This window comes from Biomphalaria glabrata, chromosome 2 (assembly GCF_947242115.1).
Source record: "Biomphalaria glabrata chromosome 2, xgBioGlab47.1, whole genome shotgun sequence".
Lineage (NCBI taxonomy): Eukaryota > Metazoa > Mollusca > Gastropoda > Planorbidae > Biomphalaria > Biomphalaria glabrata.
The window spans coordinates 28,857,423-28,881,515 of NC_074712.1; the positions used below are offsets into that span (position 1 = coordinate 28,857,423).

At 30.4% G+C, this 24,093-nt stretch overlaps 1 protein-coding gene across 2 annotated transcripts in view; it reads left to right on the forward strand.

Annotated features, from left to right (window-relative positions):
- Positions 1–24,093, forward strand: part of LOC106064757 (atrial natriuretic peptide-converting enzyme-like) — a 50,027-nt gene that overhangs the window by 25,124 nt on the left and 810 nt on the right. For both annotated transcript variants that reach the window (XM_056019896.1, XM_013223377.2), the window contains 18 exons: positions 1,905–2,023; positions 2,783–2,927; positions 3,027–3,084; positions 4,733–4,803; positions 5,025–5,131; positions 5,755–5,908; positions 6,544–6,657; positions 12,330–12,480; positions 12,710–12,894; positions 13,266–13,376; positions 14,098–14,239; positions 15,255–15,520; positions 16,740–16,884; positions 17,883–18,094; positions 19,568–19,832; positions 20,540–20,655; positions 20,915–21,079; positions 23,022–23,213. In XM_056019896.1, the coding sequence (XP_055875871.1) occupies positions 1,905–2,023; positions 2,783–2,927; positions 3,027–3,084; positions 4,733–4,803; positions 5,025–5,131; positions 5,755–5,908; positions 6,544–6,657; positions 12,330–12,480; positions 12,710–12,894; positions 13,266–13,376; positions 14,098–14,239; positions 15,255–15,520; positions 16,740–16,884; positions 17,883–18,094; positions 19,568–19,832; positions 20,540–20,655; positions 20,915–21,079; positions 23,022–23,213 (2,718 nt within the window). The remainder of the gene's footprint in view (positions 1–1,904; positions 2,024–2,782; positions 2,928–3,026; positions 3,085–4,732; positions 4,804–5,024; positions 5,132–5,754; positions 5,909–6,543; positions 6,658–12,329; positions 12,481–12,709; positions 12,895–13,265; positions 13,377–14,097; positions 14,240–15,254; positions 15,521–16,739; positions 16,885–17,882; positions 18,095–19,567; positions 19,833–20,539; positions 20,656–20,914; positions 21,080–23,021; positions 23,214–24,093) is intronic.

The window sequence follows — 24,093 nt, forward strand, 5'->3', positions numbered from 1 at the left end:
GTTCAAGTAACTGGGCACACTTGAAAAGGTGTGGCCTCTAGCCCAACCTCGTGATTAAGATTTTTCTCCAAATAAGCAAACTCTTTGTCCAGTTACCCGTGTAGATGTTTGGCTTGAAGTCCAGCCCCCCCCCCAATTAAGATTAACTACTAAGTAAAGAAACATAGTTCCCTCGTGTGACCTCTAGAGAGCGCTTACGTCCATCGTATCTGACTTGGGGTCACCTGTCAATCAATGAACTCAATGTGATGAACTAAACAAATAAAAGGGGGAGGGAGTTGTTCATCTGGAAATATACTTAGTTACCTAAGAGGTGTGGCTCTTGTAGTCCAGCCCCCCTAATAAAGATTAACTACTAAATAAACAAACTCAGTTTCCTCGAAAGGTGTGACCTCTAGAGAGTGTCAATACGCTGACATTAAACCTATGTCCATCGTATTTAACTTGTGGTCACCTGCCTATAAAAAAAACTCAATGTGATGGACTAAACAAACAAAAGGGGTGGGAGTTGTTAATCTCTACCTCTGGAGATATACCTGCACAACTAGACTGACGTCTGGTCAGCATGATGTAGTCAAGGAATGTAGCATTTTAACATGTTAACTAACCTACTCAAAGGTCAAGACAAATTGAAAAAAGTGTCAGCCATTGCTGCTCTGTATGTAAAGCGCATTTAGTATGTAAAGTTTCATTTCTATTATATTAAGTTATTAACACGCCTTGTCTTTATAATAAACGATGTTTGGTGCATATTAATAATGGCTCTATTTTTAAGCACATTATTTTGTTTTAATATAAACATTAATACATTCTACAACAGACATTAATGGAACGAGGTCCACTTTATGCATATTAAATAGATGTATTTTTTGCTATCCGGTTTACTATCCGGTAGTGATATCTGACTGGAGCCGAATAGCACAGGATAGTAAAAAATGCCGGATATTCGGCAGAATCCGGAGCTGGAGTGACTATCTGGTGCACCCCTAATAAGTAAGAATTTAGTTGTGTGTATTTTTTTATCTAATAGGCTATGACATCATAAAAATAATACATGCATTTCTTTATTGTTAAAATTTATTGTGAAATCAATTTAAAAGAATATACAGTATTAACATCTGAGGCTCATCAGTTTTATTCCCAACCAATTATTTTAATAATTTTACATAGGAACTCAAGGTACCACCAAAAGACTTGGGCTGTAATGATTCAGCACATGTCCAAATCTTATGGTTCAGTTTACAAAAGCATAATGTTTTCAAATGCTTTATAAAATGTTTTACATGTTTAATATGTTCCTTCAGAGTTGAAGAGAATCTTCTTCCTAGTTCAAACTTCTTGCAGGACATAGGGAGATGGCAGCGGGCAGGGTATGAACCAGGGACCATCGATATGACCAAATGACAGTCCAGTGCGCATTCTGCATGGTCAGACTTTGTTCAGATTAGTTTGTCTGTAATGAAGTAAAATCTACCAATTATTGAAATATCAAATATTCAAATATATACAGATTTACTGCTGCTTGGGTATCTTTAGTAAATCGTTACATAGAAATATAATATACTTTTTAGACTTTACATAGTGTGAATGCTTATGTTCTCTTGTATAGTTAATCTTGGTCGGGTATAAATAGATAATTCTGATGTAGGCTATATCAGAAAGACACCAAAAGTGTTATAAGTAGAAAAAGGATCTGCAGATTTATTATGAAATGCTGCTAAAAGAGGCTTTCGAAGGCATCAGATAATATTTACAATGTTATCTGTAGGTTTAAATCCTTCCACTAATATGAAAACACCATTATACCAAATACAAACAAATAAAAGTTAGCATATATAGATTATATTGAAATATTCAGAAATATACTCCGTGTAACCATCTTTTAATACAATATATTTTGTTAGATTGTTACACTGGTACTGGATCTGACTATAGAGGCTTTGCTACAAGAACTGAACATGGAAGTCAATGCTTAAATTGGGCTGACTCATATAAAGCTAATGATAATACTCATCCTGGAAAGGTATATTATGAAAAATAGTTTATATGTATGTAAAAGAACAACTAAAAGATTTGCTTTAGAAGGTCAAATGTAGTTGCAGCACTTATTTTGAACACAATGCAGGCAATTGAAAGCTTTTTTATACTTTCAATAGGATTCTAGACCATTTTCAAGTTGTTCAAACATCAGTGTTTGTGCATATTGATAAATATGAATCTTTCTGGAATCTTATCTTACAAAAAGAAGATGATTACATCCTACGTGTTTCCCTAGGTCAATCTTGTTATGCATGTTAATCAATGACTTAAACTCTGCCAAGTCACTGGTTTTCCTGACTGACTCAGGCAACCCATTTCATGCTCTAATAGCACTAGGGAAGAAAGAGTATTGCTATATATTTGTCCTACCATAAAGATGAAGAAATGTGCCTTTATCTTTGTGTCTTTCTGAGTATTTTATTTTGGTTTTGTATCTGTATTAGAAGAGTATGGTTCTGTGTTTTATGTATAATTGCTACTTTACTTCTACATCTTCTATCTTGAAGAGACTATAATTTTAATGTTTTTAATAATCAGATGTGAATATTTATTTGTTATAGATCTCACTTCTCTATGTTGTGTATATTCTAGTTTCTTAATGTTTTCTTGAGTTGAGGGGTCCCAAACAGAGAAACCACACAAATCTTATCATCATGTAATATTACAATATGTAGTGCAATTTTTTTGTAGCTGCTGTTTCAAACATTGTGAAGTTACTATTTATTTGTTTGTATTTCAATAGGGCTTAGGCGATCATAATTACTGCAGAAATCCAGATAATGATACCAAACCTTGGTGTTGGACAGACCATATACAAGGACTTTTTGGATTTTGTAGTGTTGAAAAATGCTCAGAGGTTTATGAAATGACCACTGTGACATCTCCAGGTTGGTTGTTTCTATATTTTGGTGCACATTTTTTGATTAAATTACTCTGCAATAATACAGAAAATGTAGAATAATAATTACATTCTTACTTTGTTATAGTTGTGGAGGAAGAAATGAATTGTCCCCCTGAAGAGTTCTTCTGCAGCAAACAAAATGAGTAATAGATTTGTTCTTATTTTTCTTATTTTAAATAAGTATATTTCAAATAAAGATATTGTAAAAGTATCAATTAAAAAACATATGCCTAATAACAAAGATAAGATACTTGTGGAAAAAAATATTTATATCTAATTGTGATAAAAATTTTGTGATTAATTATATAATACTTGGAAAGTTTAATGTTTTCACATTTTTAATAGAGATGGGAATTGAACCCAACTTTTAAAGTTCGGGTTCAGTTCAGTTTGGTCAGATTTAAGTTTGGGTTCGGTTCAGCTTGAGTTTAGTTAGGGTTTGGTTCAATTCAGTCAGATCTAAAGTTCGGATGCAGATTCGGTTCGATGAAATTAGATAATAGCAAAATTAGGTACATGTAATAATGTTTATAAAATAGGGATGTGAAACCTTATTTGGCTGTTGGGCCATTTAATTTCCAACACAGACCACATAACAAAAAAATAATAAATTACATAAAAAAAGCACTTTATTAGAAACATGTGGATATAATTTTTAAAAAGTTTTTCTTTCACACATTACGATCTATAGGGCAGATGATGAAAAACTCATTATTTTCTGTGGTCCACTGTTAACAAGGGTGTCATATAACCATCACAATGACCAACCACCTTTATTTTTCCCCAACTAACGTCAGGTACCCATTAGAGCTTGATGGCCTCAGAGGCAACCTTTAGATACTGATATTAAAATCTTAGTCTTCACCAGGATTCAAATCTGGAACTGACCATATTGCAAGCCAAGCCCTTTACCACTCAACCACCATGCCTCCCACATGAATATAATATTAATTTCTTCCTTCACTGATAGTAAACCCCTCTAAAGCATTTCACTACTTAAAATGTGAGCAACTCTGTAGCAAGCCCTTACTGCCAACTCATTTTCTTGTCCCTTCTTGGTAAATATTCTCATCAATCCTCTAATCTCTAGGCGTTTCTTAACATTTATTTCTTGTTGGCTCAAACTAAGAATGCCACAATATTTTTTTTTATTTCATAATGCTGTTTAAAGTTACATTCTTTATAATCAGCCACAAACACCTCTATACCAATAAAAAATATTGGCTTATTTTCGTGCTCCTTAAAAAGGCTAAGATCTGTCCAATTTTCCTGGTAGTTTCTACATTCAGAGTCTCCTTTTTGTTTCTTCAACTCTACCATTACATTAATACACAAATCTTAAATATTACGGTACAATTTGTGGTGAATCAAACAGGACAACCCCAAATGATCCAGCTGAGTTTTCCAAAAATTATAAATAACTGTGAAAATAAGTTTTTTGTTTTTTCATACTAAAAAATATTTTAAAATTTTTGATTCAGTTCAGTCAAGGTAAGGACAGTTCTTTCAGTTCAGTTTGTACCTATCAGTTTTAAAGTTCGTATTCGGTTCAGTTCAGTCATAAGTGAGGTTCAAGTTCAATTCATTCGGTTCAGGTTCAGTTCATTTCCCATCTCTAATTTTGAAGTTTAGTGCAGTAGTCTTGTTTGGGTGTAATCAAATTGTAAGTTATAGTACTTTTTAATCACTTTATTAGGATAATAAAAATTGAATTTGAAATATTAACAGACAACACTCAAATATGAAATATGTGTTTAATAAAGACTTACTCTAAACAAAATTGTATTTCAGCTGTATTCCCAAAGCTTTTCACTGTGACAAAGAGATAGATTGTGACAATGGTGAAGATGAAGAAAACTGTGGTAAGGTGTATAATTATTGAGATACTAAAATATCCATAATTCAACCATTGTCTAAACTAGTTTACCTGCTTTCTGTTACATACAATTTAAAAATTTTAAGAATAATAAGAAATAAACTGAAACTGTGAAATTAAAAGATTTTATTTTATTTTTTACAAAAACTATTTAAATATTTTGTGTACAGGATGATGGTATAAAAAAATAGGTCACTCTATTTACAGAATATAATCTAGACAAATTTCAAGTGACTACATCTGCTACATTACAACTTACCATTACTTCTCAAGCTTTCACATTTGCAACATACATAAATGTGACAGAAGAAAAGGTAAACACTTCAACACTTACAAATACATATGCCATTTTTTAAAATATATTTAGAAATGAGTGATTTCCATTGAGGTTTCAATGACATAAAAGAATAGTCTGGTGATTTTCTCTTCTATGGGTTATGTGAACTACTTGAGTAGGCAACAAAATGTATTGGCTAATAATAAAGCATTTATTGTTGAAATGAAGCTCCATATTTAAAATTCAAACATCCTTAGGTCATGTTATTTTTCCAATCAAATGAACCTTGCAGAAAAAGTCATTGAAAATGTTAATTGTGCTGCTTTCACCACACTCTAGTCAACTATTCTGACATATCTTTGTTTCTCCTGTCACACAACCCTTACAAGGGAACTTAAAACAGATATTTGAAAAAATGTTTTTAACAAAGGAGATCTATTCAAATAACAAGGGGCCTGTTATCAAGCATCAACCAAAAAAGAGATTATTACTATTCTTTTAATATTCTTCATTGCTGTTAAGATATTAATGCGGACAATGCGTCACATCCAGAGAATTTTCCATCTGATAGCACAAAGAAGAAAATGAGGTGTAAAATAAATACTGAATTTTTGTGTCCTATGTTGATGTCTTCATGTATTTTACAATTATTTTATGCAGTGTGCCAAGCTGTGTATAATGAGCACTGAGTACATCTGTCGATCCTTTGTGTACAGCTCCATAAACCTAAAATGTAACCTCTCCCAGTACAATACTTTGAATGGGAGTGTAGTCAAAACAGAATTGTTTAATTTTTATGAACTGGTTTCTCAAAGTAAGCTCATAGTTACTAATAATTTAAACTTTTACATTTGTCTATATGACACAAAGAGCAGGAAAAAAAAAGCTATTTAAATATACTGGGTGGCCCAAAAGTAACTGTACAGTTATTTTGTAAACTATTTATTTGAAAATCTGACACTAGAATAGTGGGAAATTAGTTATAACTGTTATTATACAGGAAAAAGTTGTTTATGTTAGTTAGATTTACACTCTGAGGAATGTGTTATAGTAATATTATTAATCAAGTAACTTCAACCATATAAAAGGTAGTTTAATAATTGTAAAACTACTTTTTGGCCCCCTGTATAGTATTGTATTTCATTCTCTTCAATTTCTGGTACATTTTAATTAGAAAAACATGGTGCTTTCTTATCATATGATTATGAATTCTATATATGTTTTGACACATTTGAAAGATAACTGATACGAGTGAATTTTGAAATACCTTCTTAGTTTTTAAATATTTAAGATAGCCTTGTAATACACAAGCTTATTTTTCTGCAAATAAATAATTATATCAAAGCAAAGACTAGTTATAGTTATAAGAAAGTTGTTCAAGAATCTAAAATATTTTTCTATACAAAATTTTAAAAAATGTTTTCTATGTTTTGTGTTAATTTGCTTTAGGAACATGTGCTGGTAAATTTCAATGTGCCAATGGCTACTGCGTAGCTCCAGCTCTCAGATGTGATGGAAATAATGATTGCATAGACTTCTCTGATGAACTGGAATGTAAAAATGGTACAGCTATATTAACTTATTTAACTGCTTCCCTTTGAGTTGCTTCTTTATTCTTTCAAATAGTACATGTCACATTCACAAGTAGGCCCTAGTTACTGAGGGGCTGACTTACCTTTACTAACACACAAGAATGAGAACTAGTAAGCGATGTCATTCACAAATAGTACTGCAAAGGAAAAAATTGTTTAAGACATCATGTGCTTTAGAAATAGAATTAGAGGATGCATTTAGCTGAAAGGTAAAATGCTTGGCTTCTGAACTAAAAGGTCTCAGGTTTGAATCCTGGTGAAGACTGGAATTTTTAATTTCAGGATTTTTAGGAGGTGCCCCTGAGTCTACCCAGCTCAAATGAGTAATTAACATTAGTCGGGGAAAAGTAAAGGTGGTTGGTCATGGTGCTGGCTACAGATAACCCTCATTAACCATGGACTACAGAAACAGCTAATGACCTTTACATCATAATGTCCTATACATTTCAAGGCTTTAAAGGATTACTTTTCTTATATAAAAGGGATGCAACCTATTCGATGGGGCTGGTTCAATGGCTCATTTTATATTCTAATTTAGCTTAACTATTATTTAATATCATTTCTAATGTGATTCTAACTATATTCTTGTTGGATTTATTTCTTCAATTGGTTTTATTTCTGGATGTTTCTGTGCTTTATTTATTTTGATGTTTGTTGTGTTTACAACCAGAGAAATTAGAATCTATCATTGTTTCCAAGACTAATACTATTGATTAAAAACATTTTAATAGTGATTGACCATATGTTTTTTTAACCAGGAAGTTAGTCTTTCTTTCTTTATCTTTGAAGTACCCACTGACTAGACTTTTTAACAAGTTTCAAAATATAGCACCCATCCACTTTAAACAAAAACCAAGAACCTAGATTTTTGATAGAAAAATTAGGTTATTTTTTTAGCAAGACAGAAGAGTAATACTATGGCTACCTTATAGAAGCATTATCAATTGAAATGAATGTCTTTATGGTTTGTTATTGTTATATTGTAAAAACAAATTATTGTACAGTCTGGTTTAGCCTGAAGAAAGTTTTATGAATGTCATGAATTTAAGATTTAGGTAGCCTACTTTACTAAAACTATATTTAAGTCATTGATTAACATGCATTACTAGATTGACTTATGAATATTCATAGGACGTAATCATCTTCTTTTTTGAAGGGACATCTGTATTTGATATGAAAAGATAGAACCTATAAATCTCTACTAGCATAAAAATTCAACTATCACAAATCAAGATAGCAAATATGGTGAAATTGGTAAAAACATTGATGTGTGACAATACCACCTAAGAACATAATAGTTCTTTCTGGTAAGGCTAAAAAACGCTCAGAAAATGCCAAATCACAAAGTAGAGACTAGAAGTTTGCCTTCCTTCCCCATCTTTCACTTAAAAGCATTTTCAAGAAGATTAATAGTGCAGAATGCTCTCTCTATAAAAGGGAAAGTGAAGAGATTGAGACATTCAGTTAAGAAAATTGAATTTTATCTTGCGAGCCATTCAAGTTATAATATTGTGTTGTGATATTGAGTTGCATATTCTTGTTGTTTTGTTTTTTCTGTTATAGTAAAAATTGAGCTTATTTATGTAGATTCTTAGCTTTTGATCTATGGGTCATGCTTATATTTTACACTTGTTAGTGTACAAAGAATATGCTAGATCTGTCATTAAAAAATCCACACAATATAAGTGTAGCAGTAACATTGAAGGAAGTGCTCAAAACAATTTTGCTTTAAGATTATTTTTAGGCTAAGTATTTAGGTCAGCTTTTGTTAGTAATAGAGATTTATGGCAACACTTCTAGGAATAGTTAATTTTATTATTTGATTTCATACTTTAAAAAAATCTTGAAATGATAATTTAATTGATCCATGTTAATCCAACCATTTTGAACAAATGTTAGTAACCTTATGCTTAGAATATAAGAATCAAAGGCTCAAAAAGATTATTACATTAGTTAAATGAAATAACAAAAAATAAAAATACATGTGGAATTAGAAATGTCAGGGCAACATTTATTAAAGCTTATTGGTAATTAATTATTTTAATTGGTATCTAACCAAGGAAAGATGTGGTGGTATTAGATGAGTTAATCCCCTTGAGGAGACTTAAGCATTTAAAAAGCAATCACTCTACAATTCACATATCCCCCCCCCCATCCTCCCCAACTGATCCAGACAGTGATAGTGCATTGAGAAAGGTAAAGAAAAAATAAACAAAAAAAATTTTAAAAAATATTTCTAATCACACAGATTTATTATTGTTAGCCTAGACCTATTACAAATTTAATCACATGACTCATCCAGAGTAATTGATACAATTACACTTAATATAAGTAAAACAAGATTACAAAGAGAGTTTGTGTTACACAAACTCAGAGGCGGCCCCCGTCGAAGTCGGATCCCTGTCGGATCTGCATATTCGCAAATAAAATTCAAGAGGTGATTTAATTTTGATGGTCAAAAGTAATAATGTTTCAAAGATTCATTTGCAGTAAATTTAAATTAAATAAAAAATAGTAGATTAGTTTTAGTATATTAAAACATTACAATATTGATCAAAACGTTTGGAAATGAAAATCTACACTTTTTTTTTTACACTTTAAGTTTAGAAATTGAAATTCTACATCTTAATCTAGTCTATTTTAGTCTAAACTAGATCTAGAAATTCTAGATCTAGAATCTAGAATAATTTTAATTAGAATATAAATCCAGATCTAGATATACTGTAATAAAAATCTAGATCTAGTTTTAAAAAATCTAGATTAGATCTAAATCAAGATATCATTCCTTTTTTAAACGCGAGTCACATAACGAGGCTTAATAAACATTACTATACCGAGTTCTTTTTTCATTTCATTTGAAGAATTAATTCCATATAACGTCAGAGGGGAAAAAAAAACACTACGTCACACGGCCTAGCTAGACTAAAAATCGCCTTCATCATTACGAGCCATTTATCGAGTGATCATAGACTTTGGTGCACAGAGTGCGTTCTTTTAGCATTTCTTTTAAAGAATTCATTCCATATGATGTCAAAAGAAAAAAAAAACACTACGTCACACGGCCTAGCTAGACTAAAAATCGCCTTTATCATTACGAGCCATTTATTGAGTGTTCATAGACATTGGTGCACCGAGTGCGTTCTTTTGACATTACATTTAAAGAGTCCATTCATATGACGTCAGAGAAAAAAAATTCCATTACCTCACAATAGGCTAGTACCGGTACCATAAAAAAAAATGTCTTTATTTACACGAGATATTTAACGAGGGTTCATAGACATTGGTGCACTGAGTTCTAATAGAATTTATTTAAAAAGGATCAAAGCCACATTGTTTTTGCGTTTTGTCTGTCAGTCGGTCTGTCTGTCATCTTGATATAAAAAAAAACAACAACTAAAAGTTATTAAAAATTGATTAACCTTTATTTTACGTTTCAAAACATCGCAATAATTTTTAGGTATGAACACAATTGAAAAGTTTATATAATAGATTGTTCCGGATGTTTGTATAAATAGTAAAAGAAAAAGAGAATTTCAGTTAAATGTAATACCGTTAATTAAATTTTTTGGATGGTCTCGTATAAAAATTAGATGTACTATAGCCATGTGGAGAGATTTTCATACCTTACTTTGGTGTTTGGATTCTGTTTTCCTTAAAAATCGGAACATAATATTAACGATAATTAGATTTTATAATGTTTTAGGTAGAAAGTTAAATGTACAGTAAGAGAGTAGTGAGTTAAAATATTTTTCATAAAAATCCGTAAAAACATTATTTCGTAAATGAGAAGATTATTTGTTTATTAATTAGAAGAGGGAGTTCAAACAATTATTTGGCGTTAGTAGATTTTTAAATAAATTCGGAAATTTCTGGCGACGATTTGTAAGAAACAAAATCCGGAACTTTCTTTATCGATTACAAAACTTCTATGTTATGTTTTAGCAAGAAAAAAAAATGTCTAAAAAGTAATTTTCAGTAATCAATTCTAGTAAATTACTTTTTTTTAAAGCCCTGAACAACCTATTGTCGATATTTTAAAAATTTGTTTAAAGATGAAAATACGGAACAATTTGATATTGATAACCAAATTATAGTGACGCATTGTCAAATAATATAAGTGTAATATTAGTAAATTATGCGATTTCAAACAATCATTAGGCATAATTCATGCTTTATAAAACAATATCCGGAACTTTTTTACACTTAATGAAATATAAGTCTTTATAGAGATTTTGATTTAGCATTAATATGCTAAATACATAAAAAACGGAACAACATATTATTGATAATGTGTTTTTGCAACGTTTAAGCATGGAAATTGAATGTAATATAAATTAGAAGAGCAAACAAACATTTGTTGGGGTTGATTAGTTTTGCACACAAAAAAATCCGGAACAATCAATTTTTAGATACTTAAAACTATTGAGATGTTACGGGAGGAACATTAAAGTGTAAACAGATTTTCAATAGCTTTTAGAGTTCTAGTTTTTTTAATCTAATCGTGACGGACAGACCGACCAACAGACAAAACGCACAAAAATAATCTTCTTTTATTTGGATGGGGGCACTAAACAAAAAATAAATAAAATCTGATTTTTTAAAAACGTTTAAGGAATTGGTTTAGCACCTGATCATGTAGCGACGTTACGCTACTGCACGAAAATCGCTGCATAAAAAGTCCATTAAAAAAAATGTGCGTGATATTTACATACAAAATGCATTATTAGCCTTTATAAACAAACAGAAATGTTTTCTTTTAATTTTAGCAGCTAGTTGACCAGAAAAAACATCTTTAACTATTATTTATATTTGTTGTAAACATTTCGTGTACATTTTTAAAATATATTTGACTTAGTGATACTGAAAATACACAAAAATTGTCCATCTTTGTTAGCATATTGTAACATTGCCTCCCTTACATTTACGTAATTGTTTTAGAATTGGTGTATTTTTATGAAAAAATCGCTTGCATAATTAATTTTATAAATTAAACGGTTTGCTTTTAGAAAACCAAAAGTAGCCGTTGCACCTAAACTTTTCAAGCCGCATTTAATGATGAAATAATATTTTTCATATCTCTTCTAGTTTTCGAGATCTGAGTGTGACAGACGGACAGACGGACATTTTGCACAAACCTAATAGCGGCTTTTTCCCCTTACGGGGGCCGCTAAAAAAGTATTTTAAATATTTTTCTTGTTTTTTTTAGTTGCTTATAGCAGCATTAAATCAAAAATTTGGATTTTTTTTTTTTTTTGTAAATTTTTCTCTTCAATTTTAAATTTTTAATCTCGGCACATGATAAACATTTATATTTTGTCATAAAGTAAAGTTCCCCCTTTCAGACCTTGCAATCTATAGGGCAGATGATGTAAAGGTCATCTGTTTTTGTGGCCCAAAGTTAACAAAGGTGGGCAGCACAATGACCAACTGCTTTACTTTTCCCCAACTAAATTCAGATACCAATTAGAATTGGGTGTACTCAGAGGTGCCTAAAGGTCCTGAAATAAAAATTCCTGTCTTCACCAGAATTCAAACCCAGGACCCCCAGTTCAGAAGGCAAGCATTTTACTGCTCAGCAACCATGCCTCATTATTTTGTCATACTAAAATATATTCAATATGTTGTTACTCTTTTCATTTGCAGGAGAAAAATTGAGTGTTAGTGTCTCTTTGGTAGATGGTAATGAAAATTCTGGTACTGTTCAAGTTACTTACATGGGAGAAAAAGGTGTCATTTGTGATGATCTCTGGACCATTAATGATGCTCATGTGGTTTGCAGAATGCTTGGATATAGGTCAGTGTTGTTTTTAATTGGATTATCATTCCCATTATGTTCTATTTTCAAATACTTTTTTTTTTATCCTTGTTGATATTTTAATACTTAGTTACATATTTGTTAAAATCATGCTGACATTGACATTCCATAAATCTTTTATTCCTACATTTGAATATTAAAGTTGGAAATAAAATCTCTTTAAAAGTTACTAACAAGAAAAATTGTCTAAACAATCATTATTTTAAAGGAAAGCAGAGAAAACAACAACATTGAATTATTTCAAACACCCAACAGACCAAGTTGTTTTTCTTTTGGATGATGTAAAGTGTCATGGAAATGAAGAGTCAATTGAAAACTGCACGAAGAGTCAGTGGAAGCATCATGATTGTAAAGCCTATGAGATAGCTGGAGTCGTCTGTTTGACTTCTAAAGGTAGCAAATCTTTCACTTAAAAATTAAACGTTTATATGTCTAAAGAAAATTACTAATAGGGAAATATTAATTTAAATGACTTGTTACAAATGTTTTCTATTGGAAACAACAAAAATAATTATAATTCTTGAATGATTATAAAAACAAATTGTTGTAGCTAACCAAAACCAAAATGTTTAAAGCTGATGATGATAACATGAATGTGCAATGCATTCAGAACATTGTTAGAAGTAAAATTTTGCTTCTTAGTGCTCTCTTCTAAGCTTCTTAAGTCTTTGGCTTAGTTAAACAAACATTATATATATAGCTTGCTACTGTTATAAGTATATCAATGTTTCTCTTACTAATTTTTTTCTTTTCGTTTGAATCAGTATGTGCTTCTGATCAGTTCAAATGCAAGAATGGTGGTTGTTTACAGGCTGACATGGTTTGTGACAAAACAGATCAATGTGGAGACAGGTCTGATGAACAGGATTGTGTCTGTAAGTTGTTCACTTTAATATTTTACAAAATAAAGTATAACATGTTTAAAATTGGAGTGACATTTACTGTCACTAAATTAACTTTGACTTAACTATCTGTTTGGAGGCACTGTGGCTGAGCAGTAAAGTGCTTAGCTTCTCAACCAGATGTCCCTGGTTCAAATCCTGATGAAGACTGGGATTTTAAATTTTGGGGAGTCCACCCAGCTCTAATGGATACGTGACATTATTCGGGGAAAAGAAAGGTATTTGGTCATTGTGCTGGCCACTTGACACCCTCGTTAACCATGGGCCACAGAAACAGATGACCTTTACATCATCTGCCCCATAGATCTCAAGGGGAACTTACCTTTTTTTTAACTATCTATTTAATATAAAATGTAAAAATAAGTATACAAATTTTTATAACAATTAAAAGTTACCACTGGTGTTTTTTTGTGCGTTGTTTTTAAGACACTAATAAAGACACAATGATAAAGGTACATTCCTCGTTCCATATGCTAGGACAAATTTGTACAAATGCTCCTTCTTCCCTAGCGCTATTAGAGAATGGAATGGGTTGCCTGAGCTAGCCAGGAAAACCAGTTACTTAAAAGAATTTAGGTCATTGGTTAATATGCATGACTAAATGCATGATGCGTAGGATGTAATTATCTTCTTTTTTGAAGTAACGTCTGTATTATATAAGATAAGAATAGTTTAATACATTTTTATATTGCAGACAATGAATTTAAACTAGTGAATGGTAGTGGACCATGGGAAGGAAGAGTTGAGGTCATTAGAAATGGATTACCGGGGACAGTTTGTAGTGATCATTGGGATGAAAAAGAAGTTGCTGTTATCTGCTTGCAAATGGGTTTTCGGTGAGATAAATCTACAAATTCTATTTCATTTGCAAATTGCCTATAAATATTCTCTATAGTTTGTCTATAAATAATCAGTATTTTACTAAATATTATATAAAATCAGAAATCTCTTTTATTTAAATGTTGTTAAAAAAGTTGTTTAAAAGTAATTTCTTTTAATATTTCTCTTTAATTATTTTAAATAATATTTATTTATTTAATATTCATATATTTTTACAATGATATGTTCATAGTTTTTAACTGAATTGTATTTTAGAATCTCTTTACATTTGTCTATATTTATGTTCAAAATTTAATGTCTGTTCGATATTTATCAGCTTAAACTTTTTTGCATAACTTCATTCCAACATACTGATTTGTTTTTCACCATTCCTAAAATATCAAAATTCTTTATAAAACCAAATATAGAACACTATATTGAGCTTCATCTGGAAATAATTTTTTCCAATAGCTACAATCACTTTGTAAGAAAATATCAAAACATGTACATAGTATCAAAAAACAATTAAGTTCTTTGGTTTAAAAAAATAAATGGCAATATTTAGTACAAACTTCTATAAATCCTGATATTAATTAAAACCAATTATGTCTCTTTTAGTGATGTCTTTGCTGTTCCGTTGCATTTTACTTAAATACTAGATTTCAAATGTATTTTTACCTTTAGTAATTTTTAAAAAAAATATAATCTATTTTTCATCATATGTCCTCCTCTTCATTAATAATTTCTTTTTGGAGTTAAAATGATTGTGTGGTTGTGTTTTTCTTAGGCTAAGAAAAGGCAACAGCAATAATTAGTTCATCCTATTGACATCCCATTTTGTCTATAAATACAAGTAATTAGAGAAAAATAGCTAAAATTAATTTCAAATCAGTTATTATCTAGGAAAAGTAATTTAATAAATTAAATTTGAAATATTTATAATATAATCATATTATAAACTAGTTTTAAAAACTTTAACATAAAAATAACTTTTCCCCCTCACCTTTACTAACTCTGAACACTCAAAATTAGGTATGGTGGTGTAATAGCCAGCAAAGGAAAGTTTGGCAAAGGCTCTGGACCAATATGGCTAGATAACATGGAATGCCAAGGCACAGAGTCTTCCTTGAGTGACTGCCAACATGCTCAGTGGGGAGTAACTGATTGTGACCATTCTGAAGATATTGGTGTTGTGTGCCATCTGAGAAGACAAATAACCACCAAGCCCTCAACTGTTGCCACAAGTCAACATGTAAAAACAACTACTAGTACTACAGCTAAACCCTCCAGTGCTGCAAGTAAGATTTTTTTTTTTTTTTTTTTTTTTAGTATTGTAAATCTGAATATTTACCAATCATTCTGTCATTGTTGCATTTAACCTATACTTATTTTCTCTCTCTTGTCTTGCAAGTTAGGGGGATCATAGGCTGTTTCTCTCTGAAATCTTGTTGAGAATTCTCTTCTTTATTTGAAATTTTTGGCTATTTGATAGTTGAAGAGAAATCAATTTTATAGACTTCTATTTCTTGCAAATAATTGATTGATATAATAATTAAGGTAATTATCTTCTTTATTGAAGGAATGTCTCTAATTTAAAATATATCAACAATTTTTTAAGCTATTTTATTTCAGGAGAATATGGGAGAAAAATATTCTATTTTGTAACAAAAAGAAATCTAAGTCAAAGCTTATTCTCTCATTTTTTTGTATCTATGATTGAAATGATAAAAAAAAACAATATTCCATTTCATGATATACAACTTACAATGCCATTTGTTTTTGTGCTAGCAGTAGTGTGTAATGAATTATTAGGTCTGCACATATGTGAGACATGATGGTTTTCTGCTAAAATGACTGATCTAGTATGTCTCTACATTGCTAAATTTGTGCATAATTTTATTGAAAGTAATAATCATTTTAAAAAGTATTAAATACAGATTTAAATTGAGCTAAATAAGAAAAGTTCCCCTTTCAGATCTTGGGATCTATAGGGCAGATGATGTTAAGGTCATCTGTTTCTTTTGCCAATGGTTAACGAGCAAGGTGTCATGTGGCCAGCACAATGACCACCCGCCTTTACTTTCCCCAATTTAAGTCAGGTATCCATTAGAGTTGGGTGGACTTAAGGGCTCCCTAAAAAAACAAAAAAATTAGAAATCCCTGTCTTCATTGAGATTTGAACCAAGGACCCCTGTGTATGGAAGCCAAGCACTTAACCACTCAGCCACCCCACCCCCAAATTGAGCTCAATGAATTTTGATAAATGATCAAATGCTGTAAACATTTTTAGTAAAGAAAAGTTTCCTTTTCTTACCTTGTGTTCCATGGGGTAGAGGATGGTAAGGTCATCTGTTTTGTGTTTTGAATAATGATTGTTAATGAGGATATCATGTGGCCAGTACAGTGAACAACAACCTTAACAATCTCCCAAAAATGTCAAGTACCCATTTTATTTGGGGTGTAGACTACTTATTAACATTTTAAAATCTGAATAAGCTGCTAAAATTTGTTTTTCAGCTAACATCATTGTTAGTTTAGAAGGTGGCAGTGGTCCACATGAAGGAATTGTTACCCTAGTCATCAATCAAAGAAAATATTACATTTGTGATGATAAATGGGATGAGAACGATGCCACTGTCGTTTGTAGAATGTTGAATTTTAGGTAAAGACAAATAAACATATAGAAATAAACTTTTGATTAATTTAATTGTTGTATAAAGTTTTTGATTTTAGTCATTAAAAATATTGTGGTGAAGATACTCTTGCTGGCCAGTATGTAATGACAGAAATTTTTTTTTAATATTGCAAGAATTCTATAGGGACAGATAAAAAGTAGATTTGTCTTTAATGAAATGTAGAAGCCCTTCAAACATTTAAAGGGAGATGTAGATTGTTATATATTCACTGAAATGGTCTCTATTTTTAACCCAATGTGATAAAAGGTTTCATTAATGTTTGTTGGTCATTTTAAGAAATCAGTGTTTTATACTATTGGGTAAAAGGAGCTTTAAAATTAGTTTAATATATTACAACTTATGCCCATAAGTTTCCAATAGAATAACATTTTTGTTACAATATGATATTCTAAAAGATCTTATTTAATTTCAAAAGTTATAGTAATTTTATCCAGTTGGATCAAGATTTCTCTTTATTTTGTGTGTGTGTTTGTTCAAACTTTCTTGTCTTGTTATCAAGCAGAGAGCTTAGGTAACAAGACTCACCTGGGATAACTTTTTAAATTATTTTTATTAAAAGAAATATTTGACATTTTATTAATTTATTAGAATTTATTATTTCTTAAGTAAGGGTATAGAATATACTTTTGAATTGATGATAGAATAGGGTATTTCTCATTATAATTTTAGCAACTGGTACCGAAAATACTTTAAAAAACTTTTAAAAAAATTTTCACTTAACTTAATATTTTAAAAATTTGATGACTTCCTTTTCTATGTTCAAATAATATATTAAACTAAACATTCATAATATTTGTACCAATTTTTATCCATATAGATACATTAATATGACTTTTTATTAAAATTGTAGGGGATCCAAACTAGATTTTTTATTGGATACAAAGTTAAAATAAAAATTAAATGATTTCTTTTTTATATATACATATAATAAAATGTTAACTATTTGTTATTTGCTTTATTTCAGTCAAGGAGGAGAGGCAACAGTTAAATCTAAATTTGGAGATACAACATCCACTAACTATATCTTGGATGATGTGAACTGTGCTGGTAGTGAGACTGACATAAAGCAGTGCTATGGGGTGATTGGAACCAACAAGCATGATTGTCATGGTGGGGAGCAGGCTGGAGTTATTTGCAGAAACAGAGCTGTCCCAACTAATCAGCCTAGTACCAAAAGTAAAAAAAAATAATTTTCTTTCAGAGCAGTTATTTCACTTACAGATTACATTATCTTGTATAATAGCTTTATTAGCTTTAAGCATGTCTTTGTTCTCAAAAAAAGATACATTTGTGATACATTTGTGCACAAAGCATATCACTGGAAATGGGTCAACTTTCTATTTTGGGGGATGTGGGTTGTAAACTGAAATGAAATATTTCTATTATTTAAATATTCTCAAATAATTGAAGTAATTCAAGATCTTGATGTGGGGGATACAGATGGTGACTATAAGGAAGACATAACACTAAAGCTACCAGATACACAGATGAGACATATACATCATAAGACACCAGCAAGGAGGACAAAGACTTACAAAGAAGGCTTACAGTGTAATTGATTAATCATGCCAGTAAATTACAGTCTGTAAAAATTCTAGATTAAAGTCATATCTTTCAGACAATGTGACTTATTTCACTAGCTCAACATTTGTGAAAACATTCATCTAGGTGTAAAAAAAAAATGTATGCATGTTTTTTTTTAGATAGTAATGACTACTTTGTGAGAAAGATTTCTGTACCTTGACAGTCTATTTCTCTATTTGGTCCAATGTGGTCTGAATAGTAAAAACCATCTTTCAAGGGTAGCATTTTTATACCAGGAAATAAAAAGAAAAATATCCCCAATCTTTATGAGGTCTGAGTAACAGTCTTAAGTATAGAAACTCCTTTTCATGAAGGTGATTGTCAAAAAAAAAAACAACAACTTATTCTGCTATTTGTGAGGAAATTTGAAAAATTGAATTTGATTGATAATTGTAATAGACAATTGAGTAAAAGCCAGACATTTGCAAACTTTAGATCAAAGCATGTCAGATGAAGGATACAACATTGTTGGATGTCTGGGAACTCTTTATAATACTATATTGAGAGAGTTGATGGCAAGAAAAGAAAAGAACAATGAGGTATGGGTGACTTATCGCTGGAAGAAAAACCAGCCAATTAGGAAAACAACTGGCTCTTCTAGCACCCAAGAAGGCATCACTTTTACTTGTGATCTATGTGGGCAGGAATGTTCTCCAGATTAAGGTTTAACAGCCACTAGAAGAAGTGTTCTAAAAGATAAACCATAGTGATTCCACAACTGAAGGTGGGCAACAACTTGTAATGAAATGTCTATACCTAATGTGATTGAACATAACATTAAAACTATTTTTGAGATGTGCTCTTTCAATTATTATATTTGATTATTTGATGGTATTTTGCTCTATTATACTTTCATATGAAGTCTTTTACATGATCTACATTTACAATTATAAAGTTATACAGTATTTGCTAAGACTTTGTGCACATAGTCAGACATAAACAAAGATATGAAACATAAAGTAAAAATAAAACTACTTGTATTTAAAAATGTAGACCAGTTTAAATACACACACATACTACATTTATAAAATATCCTTAAAAGTGATAATTCTTTTCTTTTGTAAGTTGGAAATTGTGGTTTTCGTCCATTGGATCACAAGGATCTGTTAGCTGACCGTGAGCGCAGGAGCATAGACAATGATTTAAATGCACCAAGAACTTTGAGCAGGCAGCAAAATGAGAAAATCATTGGAGGTGTCTATGCTCAACATGGAGCTTACCCTTGGCAGGTTAGGGTGGATAAGGTGTACAGTTCTAGATTTGTTTCCCATCACTGTGGTGCTGTCATCATCAGTGAGCACTGGTTGCTGAGTGCAGCTCATTGCTTTGCGTAAGTTTTAGATAACTTTGTCTTTTATTTTCATATTATGAATTAATTGTATTAAAAACTTGATCAGATTAGTTGGCTTCCTTCAGTCAGAAAAACTATGTTTCATTTAACAGAAATAATATGAAAGCTGGAGCAAAAGCTTTGATTGGAATGTTGTCTCAATGCAGCCGATGTTTCCAAAAAATAGCAATTGTTATCAGTGGCATTACAGTAGTTCTACTAGGGTGTAGCACTGTGTGCTGCAAGCTGCCTAAGGGTCACTGGCTCCTGATGCAATAGAGTTTGTTATCAGTGGCATTACAGTAGTTCTACTAGGGTGTAGCACTGTGTGCTGCAAGCTGCCTAAGGGTCACTGGCTCCTGATTGTTTCTCATGTTTGACTCCCAAAGCCTTTCTTATGCTTGGGCATAGCTGCAAGGCAATTGATCAGATAGCCTTTTTTTTTAAAATCACAATAAAACAATTTTTTTTTCTAATACTTTAAAGCTTTCCATTTTCTTCTTTAACAATATTGCTCATAGAGACTATATTTTTAAATATATAGAAATAGTTAATATCATAATCAATTTTGGTAATCAAAAGGTTCTTAGTCACTTACTTTTTTATGTAGATGAAAACATTAGGGTAAAAAAAATGTGTTATGAAATTTAATTAATTATGTCAATCAATCAACAATCTTCAAGATATAAGATTTTGTTTTGTTTCAGAAAAGAACGTAAATCATCTTTCCAGGTAACTGTTGGAGATCATAATAAAAAAGAAAAAGACCAAGGAGAACAAGTCTTTAGTGTAGAACAACTTTTAATTCATGGACAATATATAGGTCAGTCTTAAGTAGGCATGTCATAACAGTGGCTGTCAATCTTGATATTGAAAAGGTACTATTAATTCTAGTTGGATTTTTTTTTATTGGGGGTGGGGGGGGGGATATAACCATATTATTATTTTTAACATTGAAATAAATAAAAGACAAAAGTACATTTAATATTTAAACATAAAAAACGAATCCTACACTTCTACTTTTTTATTCAACGCTTTGTACTTCCTTACTTAAAATAAAAACAAAATCTATATTATTCCAGAAGGCATCAAGGATTATGACATAGCTTTAATTAAAATCAAACCTGTTAATGGACAAGGCATTCAGTTCAATGACTATGTCCAGCCAGCATGCCTTCCAGATGTTGACACTCGCTATGACAAAAATGAGAATTGTATGATATCTGGATGGGGAAGAGCATTTCAAGGTATTTGACATGAATTTTGGGAATTTGGAAAACAAAGCTTCATAGCCTATATCAAAAAAGAGTCTTTCTAAGGGAATATTTTTTTCTTGTCAGACATTTTTACTCTTGAAAACTTTTCTAATTATCATATTTCTTAATAACAGCTTTTCTTCAAAAAAGAATTAGACTAGTTATCAAAAGTTTATGATTATTTTCTGATAGTATTGCTTCTTGTTTCAAATTAGCTTCATGCTTCTCCTGGAAAAAAAAAAACATCTCAAGCTTATATATTACAATTTTTTAATGATTTTTATCATGATTATAGTGCCTCTATTCTTATTATAGTGCCTCTATTCTTGTTATCATTCTGCTCCAGCATTTAACACAAATGAATTTCATGAGATTCTCAAAGAAAAATGACCATAGAGTTATAAGTAAAACTTGAGATTGGTAATAGGTAGACTTTTTACTAGTAATAATGCCAAGAGCTTTTCTTGCCATTTTGTAAATGAAGGATTTTTTATTGTCAAGGTTTGGTGAGCCTCACTGATTATATTATTATATATAATAATATAATACTATATATATATATATATATTGTTATTGCAACTTTCTTATAAGGAATAACATTAGATAATCAACATTGAGAGGATTTTTAAACATTTATTAAAAATCTTTTGATCTTTCTTGAGGATGTTATTTTTTTTCAATAAAAGTTTATGGGGGATTTTATAGGGAATGATTTTACAGGTAATATTTCTGTTTTATTAGTCATATTCACTAAATGCAGGTAGAGATGTTTAAATGATAAATATCTTCACATTTGACAATCAATAGGCTATTATAGTTACTTACATATATTATTAATAAGTTTGTAACTTGCTTAAACTTTTAAAAATAAATAGTCACTATTGGCATTCTAATAATTATTTAGAGTCTAGAACTGTAAACTGTAATGAAATGTTTGAGACACTTAACTTTTGTTTATTATTTCTATTTCTTAATTGTAGTAGTTCAGCTGTATTTTTACAAAGCTTATACCAATTCACTCTGTCTGTTTGTCTGTCTGTCTGGTAAAAAGTGTGTACACATTATTCATTTGTTGAGTTTTGTCCCCTTAAATAATTGTTAACGCTATTTCTCCCTCACACATTCTCCTACCAAGTTGATTCTTACAATAATAATTTATTATTATATAATTATTAATATAATTATTATTATTATTATTTATAGGACGTAATCATCTTCTTTTTTGAAGTAACGTCTGTATTATATAAGATAAGATTGCACCTAACAAAATAGGAATTAATAAACAAAAATTTAATCAGTTAATTATTGGTAATAAACTATTTTGTTTGATATTAAATAAGGGAAATAACATGTACACTATTGATATAGTTTTAAGGGTAAAGTTCTTCCCCTTTTGATAAGCTTTGTTTAAAAATAAAAAAGATTTTTATATTTTGCTTGTTACAAAAGTTTGTACACACTATTTCTTCCACACCCAGTCTTGAATCAAGTTGAAACTTTGCACAATTATTCATTGGCATAGATAAGACATGATTGATAAATCTTAAAAACAATTATCCAATAATTACTGTTAATTCATTATTTTGTTTGATACCAGCCAGGGAAATTAATCCTTCAGTATTCACAGATATGGCTAAATATTTAGGGTTTGGTCCCCTTAGATAATTGGACTTATTATTTTTTCCACACCCATTCTCTGGTTAAGTTGAAACTTTATTAAACAATTATATACCTAAGAAAAAATGAATCAATAAAAAAATTAATTAATTAGTCAATTAATTATTGGTATATAATTATTTTGATTGATATTGAATAAGGGAAATAGCTTCAAAATTATTGAGATACAGTTGAAAGTTCAGAGTTCTTTCCCTTAGATAAGCTTTTGTAGTTGTTTTTTTTTAAATATTTTTTTAATTTTGCTTGTTTATTCTAGCCAAGATCTATCCTGACATTCTAAAATCTGCTAAAGTGCCCATCATTGATCAGAAAGAATGCTACAAGCTTTACAATAACCACTACACAGAAAGATCATATACTGACAGAATGATATGTGCTGGCTACAGGGAGGGTGGTATTGATACTTGTGATGGTGACAGTGGAGGACCTTTAGTTTGTAATTTCCAAAGTAAGTTCTTTTACAGCTATCCTTGATCCATTCAACATCTTATTAGTTTAAAGAACTCTTCCTTTTGTCTTGCTATAGATTCATTGAATTCTGGGTGTCTGCAGTCATCTCCTTTTGATAAAAAGTCCTTTAAAAAAAATATATTTTAAAATTTTTTAATTGAAATATAAATCCATTATGTTAAATTGTTAGATCCTGAATTTTGCTGGATCGCAAGAAATCTATTTGTTTCAACAATTAATTTTTATGCCATCCTTATTATCTCATCCAGCTAATGGTCTGCACATTCTCTTTTTTTCCTGGTACTGCTAGACTACTTCAATGCAAAGAAGATTGAAAATGAGATATTGACTTGTGTATCTAAAACACATGAAACAAGCATGTTATATATCTATCTGAATTTTTTAAAATCAGCCATAAAAAATAATAATACATCATTATTATTAGATTAAACTACTATATCTAGTGTCTACTTATTATTGTTTTTACCTTGACATTGTTGCTAAACGTTTTTTGTCATTAACATATTATATCAATGTATATTCTGTTTAGCTTGACAATTGATCTACTTTGATCAAAGACATAATAATAATAAAAATGGGAATGTCTTCAATTCTGAAGATTAAGGATGAGTGCAGTGTTTCACATGCGTATGCAACCTGCATATTTTTCCAGATTCTATGCAGACTAAGCTGTTGTCCAATGGTGGTCACAGACATGAAAACAATTGTAACCACTAGTGTATTTTAACTTTAGAATTGAATGTACCTGAAAAATTACAATTTACATTTTCAAATGGCAACTATCTTTCTTTTTTGTGCCAGGTTTCTGTTAATATCACACATGCATGAAATTGCTGCACTATTTAACCAGACGGCTA